Genomic DNA, 24,452 nt, shown 5'->3' on the forward strand with positions numbered 1-24,452 from the left:
TTGGATTAAGCCGAGCTCTGTCGCGGGACCCGGGCAGACTGCACCCGGCGGGAGGCGGAGGTGTGAGCTCCACATGTCGGATCTCCACCAAATCTTCTTTGGCTCTGAGGCGTCTGCTCGGCCGCCTCCCGGCATGCTTCACTCTGCACCTGTCGGGACCAGGACACCTGCTGCTTCACCTCGGCACCATGAGCGTCCTCTCGTACTTCAGAGGCTCCAGAGTAAGTAGACTGCTCTGTCTCCTGCATCCATGTTGTTATATATACTATATATACTATTTATTACATATGTTCTTGTTAGTTGTGTTGTTATTAAAGCAGTTTACTCATACAACACAGGGGTGGACCTAGGATTTATCTGAATGGGGGCATAAAGGGGCCACAATTTACACGGAGGGGCAAATCATATGTCCAACATCTATGCACAGTTCCTGATCCAGTAATGTGCAATGTAATTGATTCCTTATTTACTGTCAGCTCTATAGTTATGAACAAACAAATACATATAACATGATATATTTGAATATTGTCCCTTGTTCAAGCACATTGTGTTGAGTTGAAAAAAGAAATATTAACAAATAGTAATTTATTAAGCTCCTTAAGTGAATATCAAGAGTAACAAAAATAAGACTTTCTTTATTAACTTACTTATTTTTCAGTTGAGCAAATGTCTATGAGTTGAAATGTGATATTTACAAGTATCAATAACGAGATATATTTATTTGTGTAATTAGTTAATTGTGTCTGTAACGACTCAATAAATCAGGAGAAGAAAACAGTCCACAGATCACATTATGTGATATAAGGATGAGAGGGTGAGTGTCGTCACCTTGTGTTGACCAACAATCTGAGTGTTTCACCGGGATGTGAGGGGGGCTCGTCAGGGCGGGGTGATTTATTCTGGAGGAGACAATAGGCCGGTCGCATCAAGATGCCAGATGTCAATACAACGATATCGGAAGTTGTCCAAGTTTGTCTTAAAAATAAAAGCACTGAACTCATTTCATTGGATTGATTATATCCATAGTCCCAGCTCCCATTAAGCAAATGTATTACAGTATATGTAAAAATAGAACAAGTAACTCAACTCGAGGTCCACTCACTTTCTCTTTGTAGAACTTTCATCATATTTTTCAAATTGCAGTTTATGATTTTCCACAATATATATTTGTTGCTCAAGTATAACAATATTGGATGTGACACATTTTTAATCCCAAATTATGTGAAAATGCTTATTTGAACATGTTATAATCAGTAATTAGCATCTAATGTCTTAACCAAAGGCAACTCTGTGAGCAGAGACAGCAGCAACACCCACTTTGAACACGATTAACATGTAGAGCTGAAATATCTATCAGGGACTTAATCACTCAACTGTTTGAATATTAACTGATAACTACTAAGACAAAACATTCATTTATTGTACTTATTTTCATCCTTTGAATGTGATGATCTGCTGTTATACGTTTAATGATCATAAACTGAGTTTTAAAATATTGTTTTGTCACTAGACTCAGATAAATTATGATGGGTGACAATTTAAATAATATCCAGTTGCTGTCCTAATAACAAAAGTTAACACTCCACCGTTTACAGAATGAATTTGTAACTGTAGGGTCACGCAGTCCAAGCTTCAGAAGTTTATATTCGTTTTAAACAGTCTCACTAGTTCAACAGTGGAAGGTTGTAAAAATGTGAATAATGTTTGTCATGGCTGTTGAGAAATGGATGTTTAGTAACCTTCTGCAGCTAAATTAAGAAAAGACTAAGTAATTCAGTCTGTTGGCCCTCACCATTGGTGCACTGGCAAACAATATCACATCAACAGCCAGGAAACTCAGTATCACATTAACTCACAGCTAAACCTTTAAGCCCATGTGAACAAATCTTGTTAATTCTTGTTCAAACACCAGACACAAGGCCCATATCTCTCCAATTCTTTTCTCCCTTCATTGGCTGCTGTTAAATTTACTATTTATATTGGGATTCTTTAAATAACTTTTAAAGCTCAGCACGGTCTGGCCCCATGCAGTTACATTAGGGAGCTACTAACTCTATTATTATTGTTGTTGTTGTTGTAACTCCACAAAAACCAACACAAAACAGGTTCAACAGGAACATTTATTTTGAAATGCGAGACCGGATGTTAGGTTGTCGTGTTTCTGACTGTCTTGACGTCACTCTCCAAAACCCGCAAAGGAAAGCGAAGCGGGCGCCGAGCATCGCTGTGGAGACGGTGGCTGTCTCCATGTTCGCCCCTGCCGGCTCTCTGGAGGAGCAGTAGCCGCCATGCCGTAGACACCCCGCCGGGCGATTGGATGAAGCCTATCGGGGAGCGCAGCAGGGAGGACGCGGGGCGGCTGTAACCGAGGGAGTGGAGGATGTACTGGGCTGCTGGCTTCGCCTCCTCCCGGCCGTGTGTGGTCGAACTCGGGCGGAACCACAGCCTGCCCCTCGGGCTGTGCGCCTCCGAGCAGCAGCACTCTTTGTATGGCTATATCATTGCCTTCCCTCTGCAGGACTACGGAGGCATCATGTCGGTGCTGGGCTCGGACTCCTGGTGGAAGAAGACCCTGTACATCACCGGGGGGGCCCTGCTGGCCGCTGCTGCCTACCTACTGCACGAGCTGCTCGCCATCAGGTAGGCGTCTGTGTCAGCTCCTTGTCTTTAATGCAGCACTAATCTCACCTGCGGACACTGCCCGGCGGGGATGAGCTGCCATTGGGTACAGAGGTGCGACCGTATGGGGTGTCACTCCTCCACAGATCTCGCGGTGGTTGCTGTGGTCTCACTCCCTGTTTTCCTCCTTCCAAGGACGAGGAGGAGGAGAGGAACAAATAAATAAAGAAGTCACGCGTCAGCTCATGTGCCACAGCTCCGTGCGCACCTGAGCGCGTAAAAACGCAGCGCTCTGAGTCAGACCGACCTTTAATGAACTGTGCGCACAACTGCTGCGTGGGGAAGCAACACCAAACACAGCAGATGAGTGGGACGTGATCAGACCCTGCGATGGAAACGTGGTTGGCAGGACCATTGTTAGCGCGTCTGTCAGAGCAGGGCTGGGGATTATTTTGGGCAGGGCCGGTCATTGCAGGAGAGTGCTAAGTACATCCTGTCACAGTGGCCTGGTAGTTCCTGCTTTCACTCCCCCTCCCCCCGTCATAATCTGAGTAACCTCCTATTCCGTGCCGCTGCTGCCGCTGCTGCTGCAGCTGTCTGGATCACGTGCAGGAGACTGAAGCCCGTGCCCGCAGCCTGCCGGCATCATCTGCTCATGCCATGTGATGTGTTGTTGGCACTGCAGCTTCTGCCACACTAGCGCTCTGCTGCTTTCTTCTCGGAGAAATTCTCCATGTTTACAGGGTTCATTGAATAAGAGGGCCTCCGGGGAGGTGGGGGGGGGGGGGTTTCAGCACCACACTGAAGTGGACAGAGGCACAGAGGGGAGAGCAGCCACAGTATTTGTTTTTGGTTTCAGCATCACGTGACTACAGCGACCTGAAGCTGCTCCATGTGACAGCATCTCATTTTGTACACTTTGTACGGTGTGTGGTGTAGTTGCAGTAGCACTGAGGAATATGGAGGTTACAGAGAATATGAAGGTAAAATCACTCTAATGCATTAAATGTATTTATATAGCACTTTTCCAGCCTTATCGACCTCTCAAAGTGCTTTACAGTACAAGCCACGTCCACCCATACACATTCACACGCTGCACTCCTTCTATCACAACATTCATACACTGTTTGCACAGTTGTGAAGGGCAGATTTGGGTTCAGTATCTTCAGCTGTGGCTGAGAGTGGTCGTCTTCCAAGCAGAAGGTCGACGGTTCAATCCCCAGTCTTCCTCATCTGCATGCTGAAGTGTCCTTGGGCAGGATAATGAACCCCGAATGGCCCCTCATAGAAAAAAAGTGCTGCCAATATATGCACTGTGTTTGAATGGTTGAATAGCAATAAACTGTACTGTAAAGCACTTTGAGTGGTGGTCAAGACTAGAAAAGCTCTATATAGATACAAACCATTTGCCATTCTATCTTGCCCGGGGACACTTCAGCATGCAGACTGGGATTGAATTACCGACTCTCTGGTTTGTGGACGACCCTCTCTTTCTCCTGAGCCACAGCCACCCATTATGAGATAATCAACTAAAAGCACTGTAAACAAAAAACAAAACAGCCAGTCTACTAAAGAATGTTTGTTGGCGTTTGCTTTATTTACACAGGCTCACACAGACCCTACTACTGTATTTGGAAAAATACAATTTTTATAATACAGGCTGTATATTTGAGGGTAAAGGAAAAACCTGAAGAATAAGTGGGAAAACAGGATGACAATGCATTCATCCACAGGGGTCACAATAGTTTGTTGAGTGGTACAGTTATGTGAGTGATCATGCTGTGATCATCGGATCTCAGCCATGTTAATCACCAACAGAAGGTTTTACACTGATGTACTCTCATCATGAAAACGTAGTGAAACATTTTGTATTAATCCCTCCATTATGTCTGTGCCACAAATTCAGATTGCACATGTGATGCAGGTGAGGAAATGCAGTCCACAAATCTTTGTTCTTAATAATTTAAGACATTTTTATATATGTAACATGATCACAATTACAGTATAATCCTGCTGCTCCCCAAAAACATATTCACAAACAATTCATCCACAGCCAAACATGTCACTGCTTCATGTCATCAGTTCAAAATCATGTCTCTAAGAAAGTCTGATGAAATTAGGAAAAGTCAATCAAGTATGTTTTTAGAACTCAGGTCATCCCTGAGAAAAGCTTGTTGCAAATCCCAGTAGAGAAGATACTTCTTTGGTTGTTTTTTTTATTATTTTACAACACAGTTTTAGCTAGAACCACACTCAGTGGAAACCTCAGCCAACAGCCCTCTCATGAAACCACGTTTGAATTCACTAAATCTGTATTTTGTATCCATTCATTATTCACAATGTTAAATAAATGAAAACAGGAAATAAATGAAATTTCTGGATCTGTCTCTTGATCCTGATCCTCACCGGTTGAGTAGTTTAATTATAATCCTGCTGACAAACAAACAAAAGCAGATGGAAACATAACCTCCATGGCCGAGGCCAGTGGACACAAAGCAAACAACCACAGTAGAATCTTCTGTTTGTGTTGCGACAGCAGGTGGATACAGTGAGACTGTAGATACAGTGTCCAGCAGTGTGTTGGCTTAGGAGAAGTGTGATGACTCATTCAATCATTGGAATTCTAACAGAAGTTCTTCATCCCACTCAGCTCAGTGGGCACAGTTATACAGAAAGTGCGAATCTGACCAAAAGGGTTGATCCAGAATTTCTTTTACTACTTTTTTAAACTTGTGAGATTCGGATGGATCATGGATATTGATGAGAAAAATCCGGCTTGTTGAGGGGAATGATATTTATGAGTGTGTGCAATTTGGTGCAGCTCTGAATAAAACTCCAGATCTAATTCATTTCAATGTGGTTTTATAAAGGGACCATGGGGCCACGGTATGTGCTCTACCTAGTGCCCCTCTAGTTGTTAATACTGTATGATACATTGGGGTGGTTTCAATTCCCTAAACGTACACTTCAATTAAATTAAATGTCAAGACCTTAAACACTATAGAGAAACCCAACAGTTCCCACAGTGAGCAGCACTTCAGCGCCTGTGGAGAGAAAAACTCTCTCATTAACTGGAAGAAACCTCTAGAACCAGACTCATTGTGGCCGGTTGGGATGAGCAGAGAAAAATGGGGAAGAGAGGAGAGATGGGTGGAAAAGAGAGAAGAGAAGAGAGAGAGATAGGAGGGAGGGGAAGGGAGAGACCAGGAACAGATTCGCACCATCAGGTTTCAACTCTGACAGCTCTGTTAATGAACTAATGAAAACAAGATGGGAGTTCCCCCAGCAGTCTGGACCTATAGCAGCATAACTAAGGGATGGTTCAGGACTCACCTGATCCAGAACTAACTATAGGCTTTATCAAAAAGACGTTTTAAGTTTAACTTTAAATGCTGAGATGGTGTCTGCCTCCTGAACCCAGAGTGGGAGCTGGTTTCACAGGAGAGGAGCCTGGTAGCTGAATGCTCTACCTCCTGTTCTACTCTTACAGATTCTTGGAACCACTAGAGAGCCTGTGTTTTGGAGCAGGATCTTGAATTCTATTCTGAATTTTACAGGGAGCCAATGTAGAGAAGCTAAGACAGGAGTAATATGATCTCTCCTTCTAGTTCCTGTCAGCACTCGTGCTGCAGCATTCTGGACCAACTAGAGACTTTTCACATACTTCCTGGTACATCCTGATAATAAAGAGTTACAGTAATCTAGTGTAGAGGTAACAAATGCGTGGACTAGTTTCTCAGCATCCTTCTGAGACAGGATGTTTCTAATTTTCACAATATTGTTTTGTATGTTGGTGAAATGACATGTCGTGGTCGAACATAACTCCAAGGTTCCTCACGGTGGATCTGGAGGCCAAACGGACACCATCCAAGGTGACTATGTGGTCAGAAAGTGGTTCTCTGAGGAACATGACTTCAATTTGGTCAGAACTTAAGTAAAAAGTTCTGTGTCATACAGGCCTTGATATTCTTGAAACATTCCTGAAGTTGAACTGTCATTTATCAGGCTTCATAGATATGAACCGCTGGGTTTCATCTGTGTAACAATGGAAGTGCACTTGGTGCTTTCTGATGATGTTGCCTATGGGCAGCATATAGAAAGTGAACACAAACACAGATAAACTTAGGAAAGTGTAGATAGATAGTGTTCCAGAGTTGGTCAGTACAAGACTACTGATGTGTGGGTTGGTGGATTGTTGTCGAGTGTTCAGAACAAGCACAGCTCAGGGACAGAGGGCCATCAGTGCTGAGTCATCGTGCTGTAATAAAGTAGAGGTGTGACCTGTTCCTCGCCGGAAGGTTTGTTAGAGCCTGAAACTCCTGCTCTCTGTTTGGACGCACTGACCGACCCAGAAAACGAGTAGTAACACCAGTCGCTCTCGGACACACACCAAAAGTAAAGATTGTCATGTAAGGACACCACTGCAGTGTTGAAGGTGGTGCGGTGGTTCGCACTGCAGCCTCACAGAGACGGAGTTTGAATATCGGTTCTCCTGGGGTCTTTCTGTGTGGAGTTTGCGTGGGTCTTCTGCGGCCTGGACAAAAAGGATGCAAGCCTAAAGTTGCCCACTTGTTAAATAGAAAATGTGGCCCAGATATCCAAAAACAAATGTGACCTTTCTTTCAGCAACATGCAATGGTCTAAGGTGTATCCTGGATGTGAACCTTAAGTGGCCCATGTGGTAAATAGTGAATATGGCTCACATAGCATAGAACAAATCTGGGCCACCTAGGGCAACTTTAGTTTTACATGCGGTATTGCTACTGCCCAGATCTGGCAAACAGGAGCGGACCAAGTGTAATCATTCCATGCGGTATGTGGGCCGGATGTGGGATGTAGGCCGAATCTGGGCCAAAATAATTAATTATAAGCAGAATTTTAGCCACTCATTTGAAACCTTGAATGAGTGTGTCAGAAATAGTTTTGTTTTCTATGGCAATTGAGAAATTCCTTAAAAATCAAATGTTAATGTATTTTATATGGTGTTTTTTGTTGGTTGGAACAGTCGGTAAATGACATGTTAGTTTTACAAGGTCAAGTATAGATTTTAAAATGAAATGTGCCAGTAAATGTTGGAAAACTCATAACATACAAAACCTGCTTACTTGTCTTCTACTCGAGTCACCGTGAAATGATGTGGGAATGTATGTCCGAATAAAAATGAACTTGTCCAAACTACACTCTCAAGATGTTTGTGTTCTCCACCTGTGCTCTCTGTGTAGGAAGGAGCAGGAGCTGGACTCTAAAGATGCCATCATCCTTCATCAGTTCTCCAGGCCAAAGAATGGCGTGCCCAGCCTCTCACCCTTCTGCCTCAAAATAGAGACGTACCTGCGTATGGTGGATCTGCCCTACCAGGTGAAACACAGCCGCAAAGCTACAGAGAGTGCAGGGCTCTTGAATAATCACTGATGTAGTGTTTCTGACCATGATGTCGTCCTTTGACTATCTGTAATTTGTTGTATGCAGTTGGCTCTTCAGTCAAACGTCTGCAAAGAAGTTCGCTGTAGTTAATACTTGACATGTTCACAGCAAACATGGTTGAAACATTTATTCAACATTAAGTCCTAACCTTTTTGACCAATGACCCATTTAAATGTCCATGTGTGACTCTTCAATCAAGAATCATTGTTTCCATCGTAACTTGTTTCATTTCGTTACTTTTTAAGAGCCTGAAGAGAGAAAAGTATACAGTTAGAAAGAATTGAGAAAAAAACGAACTGTTAAAGAAATTGATACGAGAGATGTCTTTAATAAATGAATGGTATAAAAGATATCTAGAAAACCTAGTGAAGGTAAAGTCAAGGCAAGTCTCACAGACAAAGTCTTTTAAGGTGAAAAAGATCTTTCTTGATGTAACAAAGATCTGAGTGAGTCTAGAGAACAGCTACCTGACAGCAAAGATTCAGTTAACGTAATGTGACATGATCCCAAATACACAGAGAAACAACATTCATTTAGATTGATTTTAGTAATATGTAATGTTGTAGAGTTATCATGGAACTTGTATATAGATTATATATGGATAACATAGGCCATCACAGTAATACTTCTTAAACACTGGATCCTACACTTCCCACAATGAAAATCAATAGCATCTTTTGTTCAACACTGCTCTTCACACTCTGACCTTCACTTACTTAAATAAGCTTTCTGTATTAAATCTGTCAGTTGGTCCAATCCCAGGTTGAGGTGACCCTGGTGACATCATCAAGGTCATCTCAGTGTTCCTAGGCCTCATTGACGCCATTGCAAATATTTTTTCAACAGATGCTTTCCCCTCCATTTATAAAAATATCTCCATCTACACGACCTTCATTTCAGTAAGTGGCGATAAAGTCACGGTAATACTGGGCGAGGCAGCTTCCTGTGAATGCTGATAATGTGGTGCAGTGATGCTGAATTTAGCTACAAACGTGTATTTGGACCTAGCAGTGCTAATCAAACATTAAGGAACCAGTTTATATGTTGTTGTTCCTGGTTTACACTCATTACACAAAGCAACAGTGGGCATGTGAGGAGTAAGCTGGGTTAGGGTTAGTAACTTTAAACGCTGCTTTCATGTGAAAACTAGTTTTCAGTGTGGACAGAGTGCTTTATATTGGTAAATAGATTGTATTTATATGGTACTTTTCTCATCTTATTGATCACTCAAACAGTTCTATACACAGGGCACACACACACCATTCATGGGCACAGATTTTTGACCTCAATGTCCTACCCAAGGGCACTTCGGCATGCCGACTTCAGGAGCAAGGGATCGAACCACCAATCCTCTGCTTCACCTCCTGAGCCACAGCCGACACTAGAGCCAAAAAAAGATATTACACCAGCTGGTTTCCTGCAATGGTGACTGCAATATGGGGGGATCCTTACATCTGGGTCGAAAACCTCTGAAATAAATCATTAAAAAAATGACAGGAAAATCTGAATCTGGGCACATCTGACTACACTAACATGCTCAGCCTCTATTTTGTCCAGAAATCATACAGATTTCATTCTTTTTCTTCCCCCTGCAGAACTACTTTGATGGGAGGCTGTCGCCGCAGGGTAAGATGCCCTGGATCGAGTACAACCACAAGCAGGCGTCAGGGTCAGAGTTTATCGTGGACTTCCTGGAGGAGAAGCTGGGCGTCAACCTCAACAGGAACCTCACCCCGCAGGAGAGAGCCGTGTCACGAGCCATCACCAAGATGGTTGAGGAGCACCTCTACTGGTAAGTGACTCACAAACAGAGGGAAAGAAGCGTTGTTGCAGCAGCCTTGTTTCAGTCTCCAGTGATTTAAATAAAAAATCATTAGCATGTTATCATAATATGATTATTAAACGACTGTTAATTGGGCAGAATACAGTGATTTTCTGTCATTTTATGCCATAGTTGGGCTTAAGGGCTCAAATTATACATTTACTGACTCTAGTACACTTATATTTACATATTTATATTTAAGCTATTGCTCGTTGAAAACATACCTGTTTAGAATGTGCTGTTTGCTTGGCATACGGTGGCGGTTACTGTCATCTACAGTACTTGAGGTCTCAGGAAGAGATCGGCCGCAGTGACCTGAAGCAGTGCCACCACTGAGGCACAAAGAGCTGTTCACTTGTTTATTCAAAGCTAGAAATTGAAGAATGAGTTGTTGTTGCGGTCGTCTAAACGTGGCCATTGTTGTGAACCGTTATCGTGATCGACAAAACCCCTTATTTTGATGAGGCCCTTTAGTCGTGCTGGCCCCAAAGAACATGTGTGTGAAGCTGATAACATGAACAGTTCTCAAGGTATATGTTCCGGATACAGATAGACAGAGATTTCTGGAATAAGTAGATGGATGAATATTGTAAGTTCAATGTTAAACCCTAGCAGGAGCCAATCTAGTGGAAGATCAATTGAATCACATTGTTAAAAGCTTAAAAAGAAGTTGAGTCTTGATGTTCTGGTATCATTAAAGTGTTATTTATGCAGCCTTCCAGCACAGACTGACTCTCTCTGTACCATCAGCCTTGTTCTGCTGCAGTGACTCACTCCAGTACCTTTGGGTGCTGCTAGGAAATTGTTTATCACTCCTCCCACACCCAAAGATGTTCAGTGTTTTCCATTACCTAAAAGCTTCATCCATCTTGACTCCCTGCACCCCTTACACACATACACATATACACACGTATACACAGATCCAACTCTCTTGGTGTGATGTGGCCTATTTTCCACGTTTTAAAAATATCAGGACACATTTTTAATTAAAAAGTCATCACATTTATAACATTTAAAGGATTTAACCCTTTGGAGCGTCTGTGTTTTTTTTTCTTGCTCGATCATTAGTTCACAAACTTGTTTTAAGATTATTCTTGCAGTGCACCCTGCCTGTTGTAGGCGTTTTTAAATTGGTCTATATAAAGTATTGAAACCCAGACAGAAGCTCTTGTCTCACCGCATGTAGGAAATGACTTCAGACTCCTTCAAGGGGCTGTTTTGTTCTTTGGCTGCCACTATACATTCATCTCACTGTTTCTCAGATCAAGAAATGTAGTTTTTGAAAAAATAATAGATGTGAGATTGAACCATTCATGTGTTGTAAATAGGAACCCCATAACATTTCTCTAAAGCAGTATAGGTCATGTATTTAACCCACATCTCCTCCTCCTGCCTCTTGTCTGCTTGTGTCACCTCCCAGCTCTCCTCTCTGCCCCCCCCCCTGCGCCATGTTTAGACCTATTGATTGAATTATTTATGTTAAGGAAGGGCAGTGGTGAACACAGGCTAACAGCATTACTGAGATATGGTGAGATCATACTTCTGTTTAAAAACAGGATAACAGGAACTGCCAGCTGAGGCAAATGTGCTTTATGTTTTATCCACCACTTCTTTCCAAGCAGTTTCTTATCATGTATATTAGCGATAACATATATTAAAGCAGCACTAAACAGCAATTGCAATTGAGGAGATGTTGATTATAATGGAGGACCAGGAGAGAAGTATTAAGGCTGATTCATGGTTCTGCGTCTAAGCTACGCCGTGGGTGAATGCACACAGCCTACGCACGGGGCCTACACTGCTTTGAGCCGAACAAATTCTCTGCCGTCTCTGTTTACTTCATGTTGGAGTCAGAGCTTATAGATGTTGAAGAGCAATTACTTTTCCTTAAAGAATGCAATGAAGAAAAGAAAGATGTCTGTATGACCACTGAACCATGTGAGGTGAAGCTGGAGATTCCATAAATACTGTCTGCCTTCATTCGAAAGCTGTATTTGAAGACATATGTTGTCACAGCAGCACATCTAGACTGTCCCATTTTGAAGGCTCCTCCAAATAAGGCAAATAAATACGTTATACTTTCATTCCCGATAGGAAGGCGTATCCTTTGTGGCCCTAACCTATCCCAGGATTCATTGGGCTTTAGTGACAAACCGTCTTTCAAAGATGTAATGGAGCCGGAAGGTGACGAGACTTACAGAGTTTGTGTATCAAGCTTTCAACTCAACTTAGCAGCTAACTGTACACAGACAATAATATATACTAATAATATATACTGTTATAAACAGTTATGGGTACACAATTTCAGCTCTGTTACTAGACAATAGGAATGAGGGCGGGTCGAGCTGGTGACTCTGACCATGGAAATCAATTTCTCTTACCCAGCATTTTAATTATTATATTTCACCCAGAAGAAAAGCCACATACTGGACACAGTGTTAATTGTTCTGTAAACTGATTATTCATATTATTATTTGAAACTTCTTCTGCATTTTTATATCATAATCACACACTATGATGCTAATATAATCATTTTTTTCTCTTTATATTGAGGGCTAAGATAAGTCATGAGAATATGCAGCTAATTTTGCTGATGAAGTGAGGTTAAAAAAATTATTTTTGTTTCTGTAAAGCCCACAGTGACATCTTATTATCATGATTTTCTCTCAGGAAACACAGTGTTGCCCTGTGAAAAGCTAAACAGTTTAAACACTGACTGTCCACCAGTTTGACTCCATTACACATCTTGCAGTGTAGAATGTGGCTCAATGAAAAATGAAACCCTTTCCGCTGTAGCTCCCTGCTCTGTCAGGCTCATGTGTTTTTCCTCCAGATCTGGAAACAAAGGACATTATATCCTCTTGGGATATCAGATAATGCAACAGGAAGTAGTGAGTGGCCACTGGACAGTCACCACCCCTTGACGTAATCGAGGCCAGATGCTTCAATTGAATTTTTATTGAGTGACCAGTCATAATGAGTGATCCTAAAGACAGTAGACTGGAGGAATAGAAGTCTTTACAGTCGAAACACAGCTCAGGGGTTGGTCATCACCAGCAGAAATATGACATGAGGCTTCAAGGCTTTCAGACAAGCAGATGGGGAAGCTCAGCCTGTTTCCATCGGGGTGGTGTGACAAAGTGCAAGTGTGTACGGATGTAGCAGCTTAATCTTGTTAGTGTCTGCACACACAAACAGCTTGGCTGCAACAGAGCAAAAAAAAACACAGAATGAGCTGAATAGCAGGGATAGTTACTGTTTCATTATTTTTATAAATTAGGTGAATCCAGGTAGAACAACTGTTCTTTCTTGATTTCCTTTATTAAATGTGTTAATGTTACAACGATGGACATGTTGATTAATTAGACCAGAGTTAAAGAGGGATTGTAAAGGCTTTGGGTCTCATTTGCACATAAATACCGGCTCTGTCTGTTCCCCACTGTGAGACAAATCTCTACTTGACGTCAGGATGCCTCCTGCTGAGTCCTGCAGCTGCCCAGGTTTCCCTTTAGAACCTTTTAAACACAAACAACAGGGAATCTGCATCTCTCTGCAGAGAGATTGTGCTGCGCTGCAACAAGTGGATGTTTTTGTTCTCCAGTTTTTAATCCAATTCTGTAATGGAAGTTCTAAGATGTTTGCACAGTCATCTTTTGTCCTCCAACCTATTCCTGTGTGAGAGGAGGCACCAATAACCGACTTGAGTACATCACAACAAGCTGACAGTTTGAGGGGGTTGAATATATGATGTTGTGTCCTGGCAGCGTGTTGAGAGCAGTGCAGGTGATGGATGGGCAGTGAGAGGGAAGTGGAGGTGCACTCTTTTTGATCAGGATGAGGTTGATTGTCAAGATATAAAGTTTTGTTGGAAGCACGACGTAGGAGTTTAACCCTCTATTACTCATTGTTGACACTACTATACAACACTGCATAGATAGAATCACCATGAGGTTGCTTCCTTTTCGTCACATTCTGAATCGATATGATACGAAGAAATGTTTGTTAACGTAATAAATAGCTTTTGGTAATAATGACAATAACATTATAATGATCATTATTACTATTACTATTATTATCATTTGTTAAATAGATACATAGCATCACAAAATATAAAAAGAAACCCCCCAGAACCATGGACAGCGGTCAGTCAAAGTTTGCTAAGCTTGGTCACGTATACAGTATGTAGTCTATATGTGAAAGTCAGTTACGCTATGACTCCTCCTTCCAGTCTCTCTCCCCCTCTTTTTTTTCTCCCTCCAACCCAACCTGTCGGCCACTCACCCTGAGACCCGTTCTGTCTGACTTTACTTCCTGTTAAATGGGATTTCTTTGTCTGCTCTGTAGCCAAGTGCTTGTTTACTGTGGGACCTGTTTTTTTCTCCATGATACTCTGTAAAGTTCGTTTAGAATGTTAGTTGTGATTTGAGGCTATACTAATAAAAATCGGATTGAATTAGATTGACTGGTGAGGCTATTAGAGGGTGTAGCATCGTCTACAAGCATGAAGGTGTTGTTACAGCCCACTACTGGCTGAGAGTGATGTGTGTGTAGTATAGTGTAGTATAGTTTCAGTTGCGGTGTAAATGTAGCTTTGTTTGATCGTGCAAACTCATTCTGTTTTACCAGAAATTAGAATTTAAGTTAAATGGAGAGTTGCTGGAGAGGGGCAATCCAAAAAAATATCTCAGAGCCTGAGCTGCAAAGACAAAATGACTGTGGGTTAAATGATCCATGATGTGAAATACATTGGTGTCAAACTGATTCCCACTCTCACACAATTATTTTCTTCATTTCTTTCCCCAGGACGATAGCTTACTGTCAGTGGGTGGACAACTTGGAGGAAACCCAGAAGCTTCTTTCTATGAGCGGCCCTCTGAGCGACACGCTAAAGTGGCTGCTGAGCCACCTGAATGGCAGCATGGTGCGCAGAGAGATGTACGGCCATGGCATTGGACGCTTCTCCAAGGAGGAGGTCTACACCCTGATGGAGAAGGACATGAGGACTCTGGCTACACTGCTGGGTAAGAGGGGCGTCCATGTGTGTGTGTGTGTGTGTGTGCATGTTGGATAAGCAGCCTCTTCTCCAAACCTCTGCCATTAAAATGTGATTAGCTAGAAACAGCAAAACAAATCTCTCATCACAACAACCAACAGGGACCTATGAATCTAAGGGATTATCCGAACTCTGTTAGATAATCCGATAAAATAGTTACAGGATTGTTTTTTTTATTTGGGATAATAAAATTACACATTTTGTTACTGCAAATCCCTGGCCATTAGTACAGAGATTTATACAGCTTTTCTTTTACGATATCAAACACAATACAATCTCTGATTTATTCAGAAACAAATTTGACAAAGCTTCTGGAACAAAACATTTTTCTTTTCCCCCATAAAATCCAAAGAGAAAGTCAGTTTATCCAGTCTGTCAAACCATCAATCCTCTTCTGTACAACCCAGTTGAAATGACATCTGTTTTAACTTGCCAGACCACAGTTATCATTTCATTATCTATATGTGGACTTATGAAGCATATGAGGCAGCATTTTTTGACTCTTACACCTTGAATTAATTCAGACACATCATTTACTCTTCTCAGACAACACACCAAAGACCCATTCATATGTGTGGTGTCAGAGTAGTTAGGTTTAAACTCATCATTACCCTTCATCAAGAATAAGGCAAAGATGAAAGAAAAGAGAGAACGGTCTGGATGTCAGCCATGAGACACAATATCAGTGTAAGTGTTCAGATGGAAACAAACGGACGGATGCTGCAAGAAAAGTAATTGACATCGATCTATTTGTTCCACTGTGATGGACTATTATTTGCTATAAAATGGAAAGTTGTTCCTGGAGTGAAGGCATCAGTACTCCCTTCCCATTTAATGGTATGTTCCAGGCTCCAGTGCCAGACGTATGAATCTGAAATCTTTTGTTTCTGCTCTTCCAGCTTCAATGTGAAATGAGTTTATTATGAAGGGGCAGACAAGGAGGAGATAATCGGTTTAGTGTTAATGATATTTAAGGTCACAAACATGTTATATAAAGTAGAGATTTCAGTGTTAGGGGTTGTGTTACTTTGACTATTCATCAGACCACCACCACCAGACTGTCAGCTTTACATAACTTTTGAAATTGTTTTGTGAATTTATTGAACCATCAAACCTCTTATAGAGCTGGTGGTAGTTGTAATCCACAGATAGCTGATCGATCAGATTTCAACTGGTTGTGTGGTAGTTACAGTGTCCACCCGTTCTTTAGATTGTGTGGTAGTTACAGTGTCCACCAGTTCTTTAGATTGTGTGGTAGTTACAGTGTCCACCCGTTCTTTAGATTGTGTGGTAGTTACAGTGTCCACCAGTTCTTTAGATTGTGTGGTAGTTACAGTGTCCACCAGTTCTTTAGATTGTGTGGTAGTTACAGTGTCCACCCGTTCTTTAGATTGTGTGGTAGTTACAGTGTCCACCAGTTCTTTAGATTGTGTGGTAGTTACAGTGTCCACCAGTTCTTTAGATTGTGTGGTAGTTACAGTGTCCACCATTTCTTTAGATTGTGTGGTAGTTACAGTGTCCACCCGTTCTTTAGATTGTGTGGTAGTTACAGTGTCCACCAGCTGCTGGCATGACTCAAAATGTCCTTTTGTTGACACATGTAAAATTACTTGCTGTCTTTTCTCTGTCCTGCAGGTGATAAGAAATACTTTATGGGCTCTAAGATGTCGACACTAGATGCCACAGTGTTTGGACATCTGGCGCAGGCTATGTGGACTCTACCTGGGACACGACCCGAACAACTCATTAAAGGTCAGTGGATCTGTTCAGTACTCAGACATTAGCGAAGCACAAGATTTCTAATAATTATCACCAAGTCATTGCAGGATCACTGTAAATAACGCTGCTTTATTGTCTCCTTCTGCCACTAGATGGCAGTAATGTAATTGCAATGCAACATCTTGCATTCTCTGTCGGTTTCAAAAGCTGCCTGTGTCTGTCTTTCAGGGGAGCTGATCAACCTGGCTATGTTCTGTGAGCGGATGCGGAGGAGATTCTGGCCCGAGTGGTTTGTGGAAGTGGAGGATCTTTATTACGATGGAGACAGTGAGAGCAGCAGTGGCGGTGGTGGCGGCTCCCCTACTGGCCTGCTGGACTTTGGCCTCTTCTCTAGGACTGACACTCTGGACGACAGCGATGGCAGCAGCCACTCAGCCAGGCACACCCACTCCCACTCCCCCGACTCCGACCACTCGCTGTTTGACTCGGATGTGGGCACGGGGTCTGACAATGACATTCAGCTTAAGGAGGAACGAATGCCGGACCTGGAGGTTTGACCTGAGAATGGCTGTGGTAGGCTGACGGATTGAGACTGACAGAAGGCTGGAGCAATCGGTTTTTGCTTTATAAACCTGGTTGAAAGAGCCTGTCCAGATTCAGCTCTCACAGCTGAAGAAACTCTTCCAGCTCCTCCACCTCTAATACCCAACATGTTACAACTCCCTGATGGAAAAACTGGGTATTTATATGCAGAGCGTAAGAACTGAACCTCATTATGCACATGCTACTGTACTGTTTGTCCCCTCTCGTGACATCCAAACTGTCCCCATGGCAGTCTTCTTTTTGCCTTACTTGTCTTGTCCTAAGATGCAGGAGCTGGTGTGAAAGGTTAACACAACAGGAAAACGTCTCATGAAAAGTGCGGCAACGCATAGACAAGAGAGCGTTGTAGACAGGACAGGTGGCACGTCACTTGCTATAAAATGATGCAACTAATCACCATTCTGCCATGTGTCGTTACGCACAACCCATACAGACAGGTGGAGATTGATCATGTGGCTAAAAGGAACAGCTGCTGCATCTCCACTACGAACCATCCATGTGCTGAAGAGGAAACACAGGTGACACAGAGCTCCAGTCCGTGCCCCAGATTCATCGTCATGTCGTCTCCTCGATGCTTCAAGAATCTGTATCAACACAATGATGCGTCTCCATCAGACCATGAGATCCACTTGTAGTTCTACTGAAAATGAGTCCGGAGAAGGGATGAGCGGAATCCTGCCTGTTGAATTTACTTGTTATGAAAATGATTTATTAAGTATTTGTTGGCACGCTGGGATCAGGTGAGCCTGGGGGTTGTTGGTTGTCAGTTTCACCATCCTTTAGGTCCACATTGAAGAGCTGACATTTTTCTATTTTACCACTAGAGGGTGGCAGCAGTCTACCTGATATCCCCTTCATCCTGTAACATCAAGGTCATCCCCCTCTGAGGACCTGCAGTGGATTCAACTCAGCAAATGATTTCTCCTTCAGGCCTAAACTTTAATATTGTGGTTCCTATTCAAGTGTGTGTGTTTGACTGAGCACAGCAACAAATCAGCCTTAGTGCTCAGTATCAAGGGTGAAATAATCTTTGTTGGAATATAATTTCATTATCAGTGCCACTTGATAATTATCATTATTATTATTTTTCTTTCTATAAGAACATATGTGTCAAAATCTATATTTTTTTGTTAATATTTATTTTCTTATTTCTCTCAAAGAGAATGTTATTTTGCACTAGTGGAAGTTTATTTTCACCTTATTTCAGTGGGAGCAGTCTGCTGGGGAGGGAGAGAAGAGAACTCAAATGAATGGCAAACGTAAATATGTATATCAGAAGAGCAGGATGCTGAGTGCGCTGATAACAATTGTGCTGTGAGTGGGACGCCGCTGCCCATGTCGGCCGTGTGTATGTGAATGTAGAATGTATAGCAGAGACGGTCATAATACCAAATCAAACAGAACTGAGCATCGCTAAATGAAAAATCTAAGAAATGGACCAAATGTGTGGAGAAGCGTTCTGTCTGTCATCCTGAGCTGGAAATGCTCATGAAGACGACACAGTGTGATGCCTGTAAAAAGATTGTGGGGCTTATAGGTTAGATGCAACTCAAATTAAAGGATCAGTTCACCCAAATTACAAAAATTCTCACGTGAATATATTAAGCCATGCCGATAGTTTGAGTTAGATTTCCACCTTGTTGTGCTTCCATCCTTGTGCAAAAAAGGCGAGTGGACTTTCATATGTGCTGCTTACAACATTGACTATGATTGATAATGTTGTATGGAATAATACACAGAACACGCTGTTGACTGATTTCACAGGGACTTTTCTGGTTCCAATGCAAATGGCTTATAGAGAAATCAAGTTTGAGAGAATGATAACCAACATGTAGCCTAGTCTTAACCTGTCGGGGAGAGCTGAAGCTGTATCTGTTCCAGTGAGTGTCAAGCAAACGACTTGGCAGAGAAACATGTCCATAAGGGAGCAGCAAACAGCCTTACCTTCATCCATGATCTTTTCCATTCATGCTATCAAACCCCAAGTGCTTGCACACATGACGTCCCCGGTGGTTTGGTCAAACTGAGTCAGATTGAAACACCCCATCCTGCTTTTGGATTCATTATACACACATTATACACATCTTTTAGCAAGAGGGTTTCTTTTGTGACTGACATGTTGAGGTATGTGCTCGATTCATTGGTTAGTTTTTGTTTCCTCATTTTAAAGGTAGAATTTCGAAAATAAAGGGACAGCCTTAGTTCCAGTGAGGTCAGTACATTAGTTTAACCAGCAAGAACATTGTTTCAATATAGATGTTTCTGGCCTGTAATTTAAAGATGTTATAAGAGATCCGTGGTCATTTAGTGTATGCTGTCCAACATCAACCAAAGATGCAGGGGCAGACACCAATGTGCTTTTGTTAAGTGTTTTAAAAATGTGGCAGAAGGAGGAATAGGCAAATGATCATAGCTCGCAAATGTAGGCATCCACGGCCCCCAAATTGCATGGCTGATATTTTGTCCTGACTGACATTTGGGGTTGACGTCTGCGCTTACTTTTGCTCACTATAATCGTGATACATAATTTTCACACCGTTTCACCTCTGCTGTAGCTGCTCTAATCAGAATTTTTCACTCACCTACTAATTCCACAAACATCTATCTCGTGAACCTTTCATCTTATCAGCTTCACTCTTGGCATGTGTATTGTAAATGGCGAGAGAAAGTGCAGTGCCGGGTTTTGTGCAAATTGGACGCGTAATATGTTCAATATTAATCAAAATTTGTCAGTCAGTAAGGGTGGGGGCAATAAAATCTGATTTGCTGATAAATCAGGAAATTTTCTAGCTTCACTCTGAATATAGACTGTTTATAATAAGCTCTGCACATAACGTCCAGCAAACAAACCATACAAAGTGACAGCATATTGTAAAACTGTTTGAGGTCGACTGACTAATGTCAAGGAATAATTTTTAAGTAGAATCTGGAGCATTACAACAGGACAAATAAATAACACATTCCAAATAGGCATGTTTAGAATGGGCACTGCTCTAATATTAACAATTGACCAATAACTATGTGTAATGTGAAATCATTCCACCATATCCGCTCTTTGAGGCGTTTGTCTTGGCATGCTGTTTTGGTTGGTTCTCATGAGCATTGTTTACAGACAAGGCAGGCAGCTGAAAAAGCCTTGATCAACCTGCTGTATATATGCTACGTGTTCAGCGCCAAACGACAGACGGACAAACCTGGCGTCTCGCTTGTGAACATAGTGGAGCGTTGAGCAGCTAAAGAGATATTTCCCTCAGGTTTTGCTAGAGAGAACAGTGAAAAAAGATAGTTAACATTGGTTGGTGGACCCAAACGCAACTTCTAACTTCTAATTTTGCCCTGCTTTTGAAAACAAGTTCAACATATCAACTGATGATAGGTCAGTGGTGCATTAACAAAAAGATAGTAAATGCATCAATGTTTTTCAATGCATCGCACGCATCTTTAGACAATAGGACAGGATCGTGAATATCCCTTGTAGGTTTAAAGGTCTTCCGCACTAGTTTGTTGATAGGTTGCCAACCACTAGTAGATGGTAGGGATCACCAGCAAATGTTAGTGACCACTGGCAGATGCTCTGGTATTTTGGCCAAGACACCTTCTTCTAAGGCAGGCCCACCACAGGCTGATCAGACCTGGTGTGTATTCTTAACACCTTGGGGCCCAGTTGGGGTCTTTCCTCCTGATCCAGAGCCAATGGCTGCACTGTTCTGCAGTCCGTGATTTTTATTTTATGGTCTGGCACAGGGCTTGTTCATGGATTCCAGAACTTGACCAACCTGATGGTGACCTGCAGCCAACCGCCACTGGGTTGACTATTTCTTTCCAACCGTGTTTTCCACATACAGCAGCCTCTTGCTCTCATTCGCTTCATCAACAGCATCCTCTCACGGTGCTGTCAATTCTACAAAGTAGATAACATGCAAGATGTTGGACCAGAATACCAGGTCTTAAAATCTCATCTCTAACACCTCAAAACCTGGACACATTAAACCAAAACTGTTTGCATGGCTACGCACCATACGGTGTAACTGAGAAGTTTTTCTATTTCAGGTGAACAGACCCTTTACAATGAAAAAGTCTAAGTAGGCGAGTTTGTGAAAGAAAGGCCAGAGTTTGAGACTCCAGAAAGAACCTCCTTCCATCATGTCGTCCTGTGGTCTGAGTCCTGACCTGCCAGGACCTGGGTCATGTTTTTTCAGTTGCCTCACCCGGACTGGGCATCATATACAGATGGACTGCTTTAATCAAGCCATATTAAAACTAGAAGTGTTGTTATTGGAAACATGTCATAGCATTTCTGCTGGGGTAATATAAATGTTGTATGTGTGACAAATTGTACCATACTGTATGTAGAGCTGACTGATCAAACTACCTGTGGGTGTGCAGTAATAAAAGCTGGAGCGACTGGATGATTTCAATAAAGGTTAGCTGTGACAATTTTACACCTGCAGTTGTTGCTCATCCTTATCAAATTGGGGGGGGGGGGGGGGGGGGGGGGCACTGGAGGCAAGACGAGAAGACAGAGGAGAGCAGGAGAGAGCAGTGGTAAAGTTAAGGGGGGGGCCTGGGTTTTGGTGGGGAAGTTGAGCCAGGGCATAGGGGAAGTAACCAGAAGCAAAAGGGAAGGGAGGGATGAGGGGGAGAGCAGGTGGAGAGGAGAGCAGGGTTGAAGAGGCAGGATGGAGGAGTGAAGGGATATGAGGAAGGTACGGGGGAGGAGGGGAGAGGAGCGGGGTGTCAGTGGGGGCGATGGAGGGTTCACTGGGTTTCCTTCCTAAGAAACTTACTATTAATTCAGAATAATACAGACACGCTTCAGTAGAACGAAGACAATTGGGTCACCGCACTACTTACTGGCCACCTGTTTGTTTTTTGAAGTCCAGTCACTTTCGTTGGGAAGCCTCACACAACATAGCACCTTAATATACACCCTCCCCATCCCTCAGCCCCACCACACTCTTCAGCCAATATTAGAACAGGGAAGAAATGGATAACCTATCTTTTTGATATGGCTTTTGATTTGGGGTAGCTTTATCTTTATTTCGATTTATGTTTAATCTCATTTTAGTTTTGGACCTTTGTTTTTAATCTCCTCTATAGAAGCACGCTGAGCTATATCTGTGCATGTGAGTTTCAAAATCAAAGTGAAGTTATCATTATAATCTTAAGTTTAAACCGAGGAGAGAGGACGAGGATGGAGACCGCAGAAGGGGGAAGGTGTGAAGTCAATGGGGAGAAGATAAAGCAGGCAAGAAGAATAAAAGTACTGGAAGGAGAGGAAAGAGAAGAGGATGAGGAGAAGATGAGGATGAGGCGGTTGGGCTAGGAGCCCGGGGAGGAGAAGCGAGGGCCATGGATCAGGAACCAGGCTCCCGGGGGGGATGGAGCAGGTGCAGGCTGCGAGCAAGGCCTCTGGGCCTGAAGGGGCTGCCAGAGCTTAAAACAATCTGCACTGCTCCTTTTTTAATTTGGCTCTGTGAACAGCCCACCCTCCTTACTGACTGTCTCTCTCTCGCTCTCTCTCCCTCTTTCTCTATGCTTAACAGATCAGCGATCCACAAAGAGGGGTAAACACACACAGAGCAAAATTAAAATCGGAACTCCCCTGGCACGGCAAAACAAATTAGAGCAAACAAATTACAGAGAGTCAACACACAAACAGTGGAGCATCTGTGGCTGTCTGGACTGCTGGAGCCGGTGGCTACCTCCCACACCACCACCTATAGCGCATGTTCACAATAAACTCTGTGTCGATACCACAAACTCAGACATATTCTCTTCAAATCAGTGGTGTTATGGTCGTCTGTTGCGTCTCCTCTCTCGACTACACACAGTTTAAAAAGAAATGTGATGATTGGCGTAGCATCAGAGTGCGTCATATTTAAGTACACATAGAGTAGTGCTGCCTTGAATGCCAATGAAGTGTTTTCTATTCTTTTCTGGCTTTTTAATTTAACACACCTGCCCTCTTTGTTGCTCCTCATTGATGGTAATTCATTTGTTGATACGCGTCCCCTCGGAAGCCATGATTCTGGTACCACTACTACACTGCTGGATCAGCTTTGGCCATATTTGGTTCCCGTGCATATCTGCACAAATGGAAAATGATGTTAAGACATTCACAAAGTTCCTACATCAACGACTAATATCTGGTTTTTAGCTCCCATGCCAGAGAAGGCAGCTCATAATCTATCCAAAAAAGCATTCTCAAAAAAAGGTTTCTGCAATAGACATACATTTACAGATGTTTCTATCTATTTCCAGACTTGTCTTGAAGTAGTTCTGTGAAAGTCTGTTGTTGAAGAGTTGAATGCATTTAGTAAGAAGCTCATCTCTCAAAGCTTTTGTATATTTACTTTCATTAACATGTACTACTGTAAAAATATTTATTTTTCCATGTGTCTCATCAGTAGTATTTTTTTCCAGTGTGTTTATGAACTGAGTTGCTCTTGGCTGCCCCTCTCCCTCGGCCCCTCTGGCCCTCTGGCAGTGGCTGTGGCCTGTCCATCTGCCTCCCACTGTCTGGGTCTGGTGGGACAGGGGCCATGGAAGACCCTTTCTAAACCCCTCACAAACCCCCACCCCCCACAATACACTCTCACCAGCCTCCAGGCCAGCTGCTCAGGCCCCAGAATCTGCACAGCACTGCCAGGTGGGCCCCAGGACACGCAGTTGGACCCCTTCAAATACACACACACACGTCCACAGAGGAGCACACAAATACACACACACACACTCACAATACCAACACGTATGCTCAGTAAGCCTCTTTACAAATGGAAGCTGTGAAACACACATGGTTACACGGGTGGTCCACATGAAAAAGAATCCTCTCTCTCACACACACACACATCATGAGTGTATGCCAACCCTTTAACACACAGCCTCTGCAGGCTCAGGTGTTTCCCACAGCTTCCTATAATGGTCTAAGTTCACAGGGGTGATACACCAACAGGTGGCGCTGTTTTCTTTACTAATTACAGCTTTATTTATTCATTGGCATGTGGAAGCTTCCAAATGACTTTGGCTGGCCTGCTCATTCACAGGATAAAAGCCAGTGTGTGTGTGTGTATGTGTGTGTGTGTGTGTGTGTGTACTGCAGGATGCTTCCTTTCTCTCCTGTGGGACACAAACCTTTTACCTGTCTTGGAGTACTCTTATAATTGTCCAGATTTTGTGTGTAGTTCATTTGGTAGAATTTAACAAATGATA

At 42.7% G+C, this 24,452-nt stretch overlaps 1 protein-coding gene across 2 annotated transcripts; it reads left to right on the forward strand.

Moving 5' to 3' along the window:
- Positions 1-11: 11 nt before the first annotated feature.
- Positions 12-18,816, forward strand: faxcb (failed axon connections homolog, metaxin like GST domain containing b). Of its 2 annotated transcripts, XM_069537568.1 has the most exons (7): positions 12-221; positions 2,519-2,640; positions 7,842-7,977; positions 9,639-9,835; positions 14,669-14,886; positions 16,554-16,670; positions 16,866-17,334. In XM_069537568.1, the coding sequence occupies exons 1-7, from the start codon at positions 189-191 to the stop codon at positions 17,192-17,194; spliced, it is 1,152 nt and encodes a 383-aa protein (XP_069393669.1). In that variant the 5' UTR covers positions 12-188; the 3' UTR covers positions 17,195-17,334. The 2 variants fall into 2 exon arrangements, with proteins under 2 accessions (XP_069393669.1, XP_019946632.1); XM_020091073.2 differs by lacking the exon at positions 12-221 and having other exon boundaries at positions 2,219-2,640; positions 16,866-18,816.
- Positions 18,817-24,452: the final 5,636 nt, after the last annotated feature.

The sequence above is a fragment of the Paralichthys olivaceus genome, chromosome 13 (assembly GCF_024713975.1).
Source record: "Paralichthys olivaceus isolate ysfri-2021 chromosome 13, ASM2471397v2, whole genome shotgun sequence".
In the NCBI taxonomy this organism is placed as follows: Eukaryota; Metazoa; Chordata; class Actinopteri; order Pleuronectiformes; family Paralichthyidae; genus Paralichthys; species Paralichthys olivaceus.

Excerpts from the sequence above, each read along its gene's own strand:
- faxcb (XM_020091073.2), top strand. The coding sequence starts at position 2,381 with ATGTACTGGGCTGCTGGCTTCGCCTCCTCCCGGCCGTGTGTGGTCGAA. Across the intron at positions 7,978-9,638 it reads TGGTGGATCTGCCCTACCAG|AACTACTTTGATGGGAGGCT; the intron begins GTGAAACACAGC and ends TTCCCCCTGCAG. Across the intron at positions 9,836-14,668 it reads GTTGAGGAGCACCTCTACTG|GACGATAGCTTACTGTCAGT; the intron begins GTAAGTGACTCA and ends TTCTTTCCCCAG.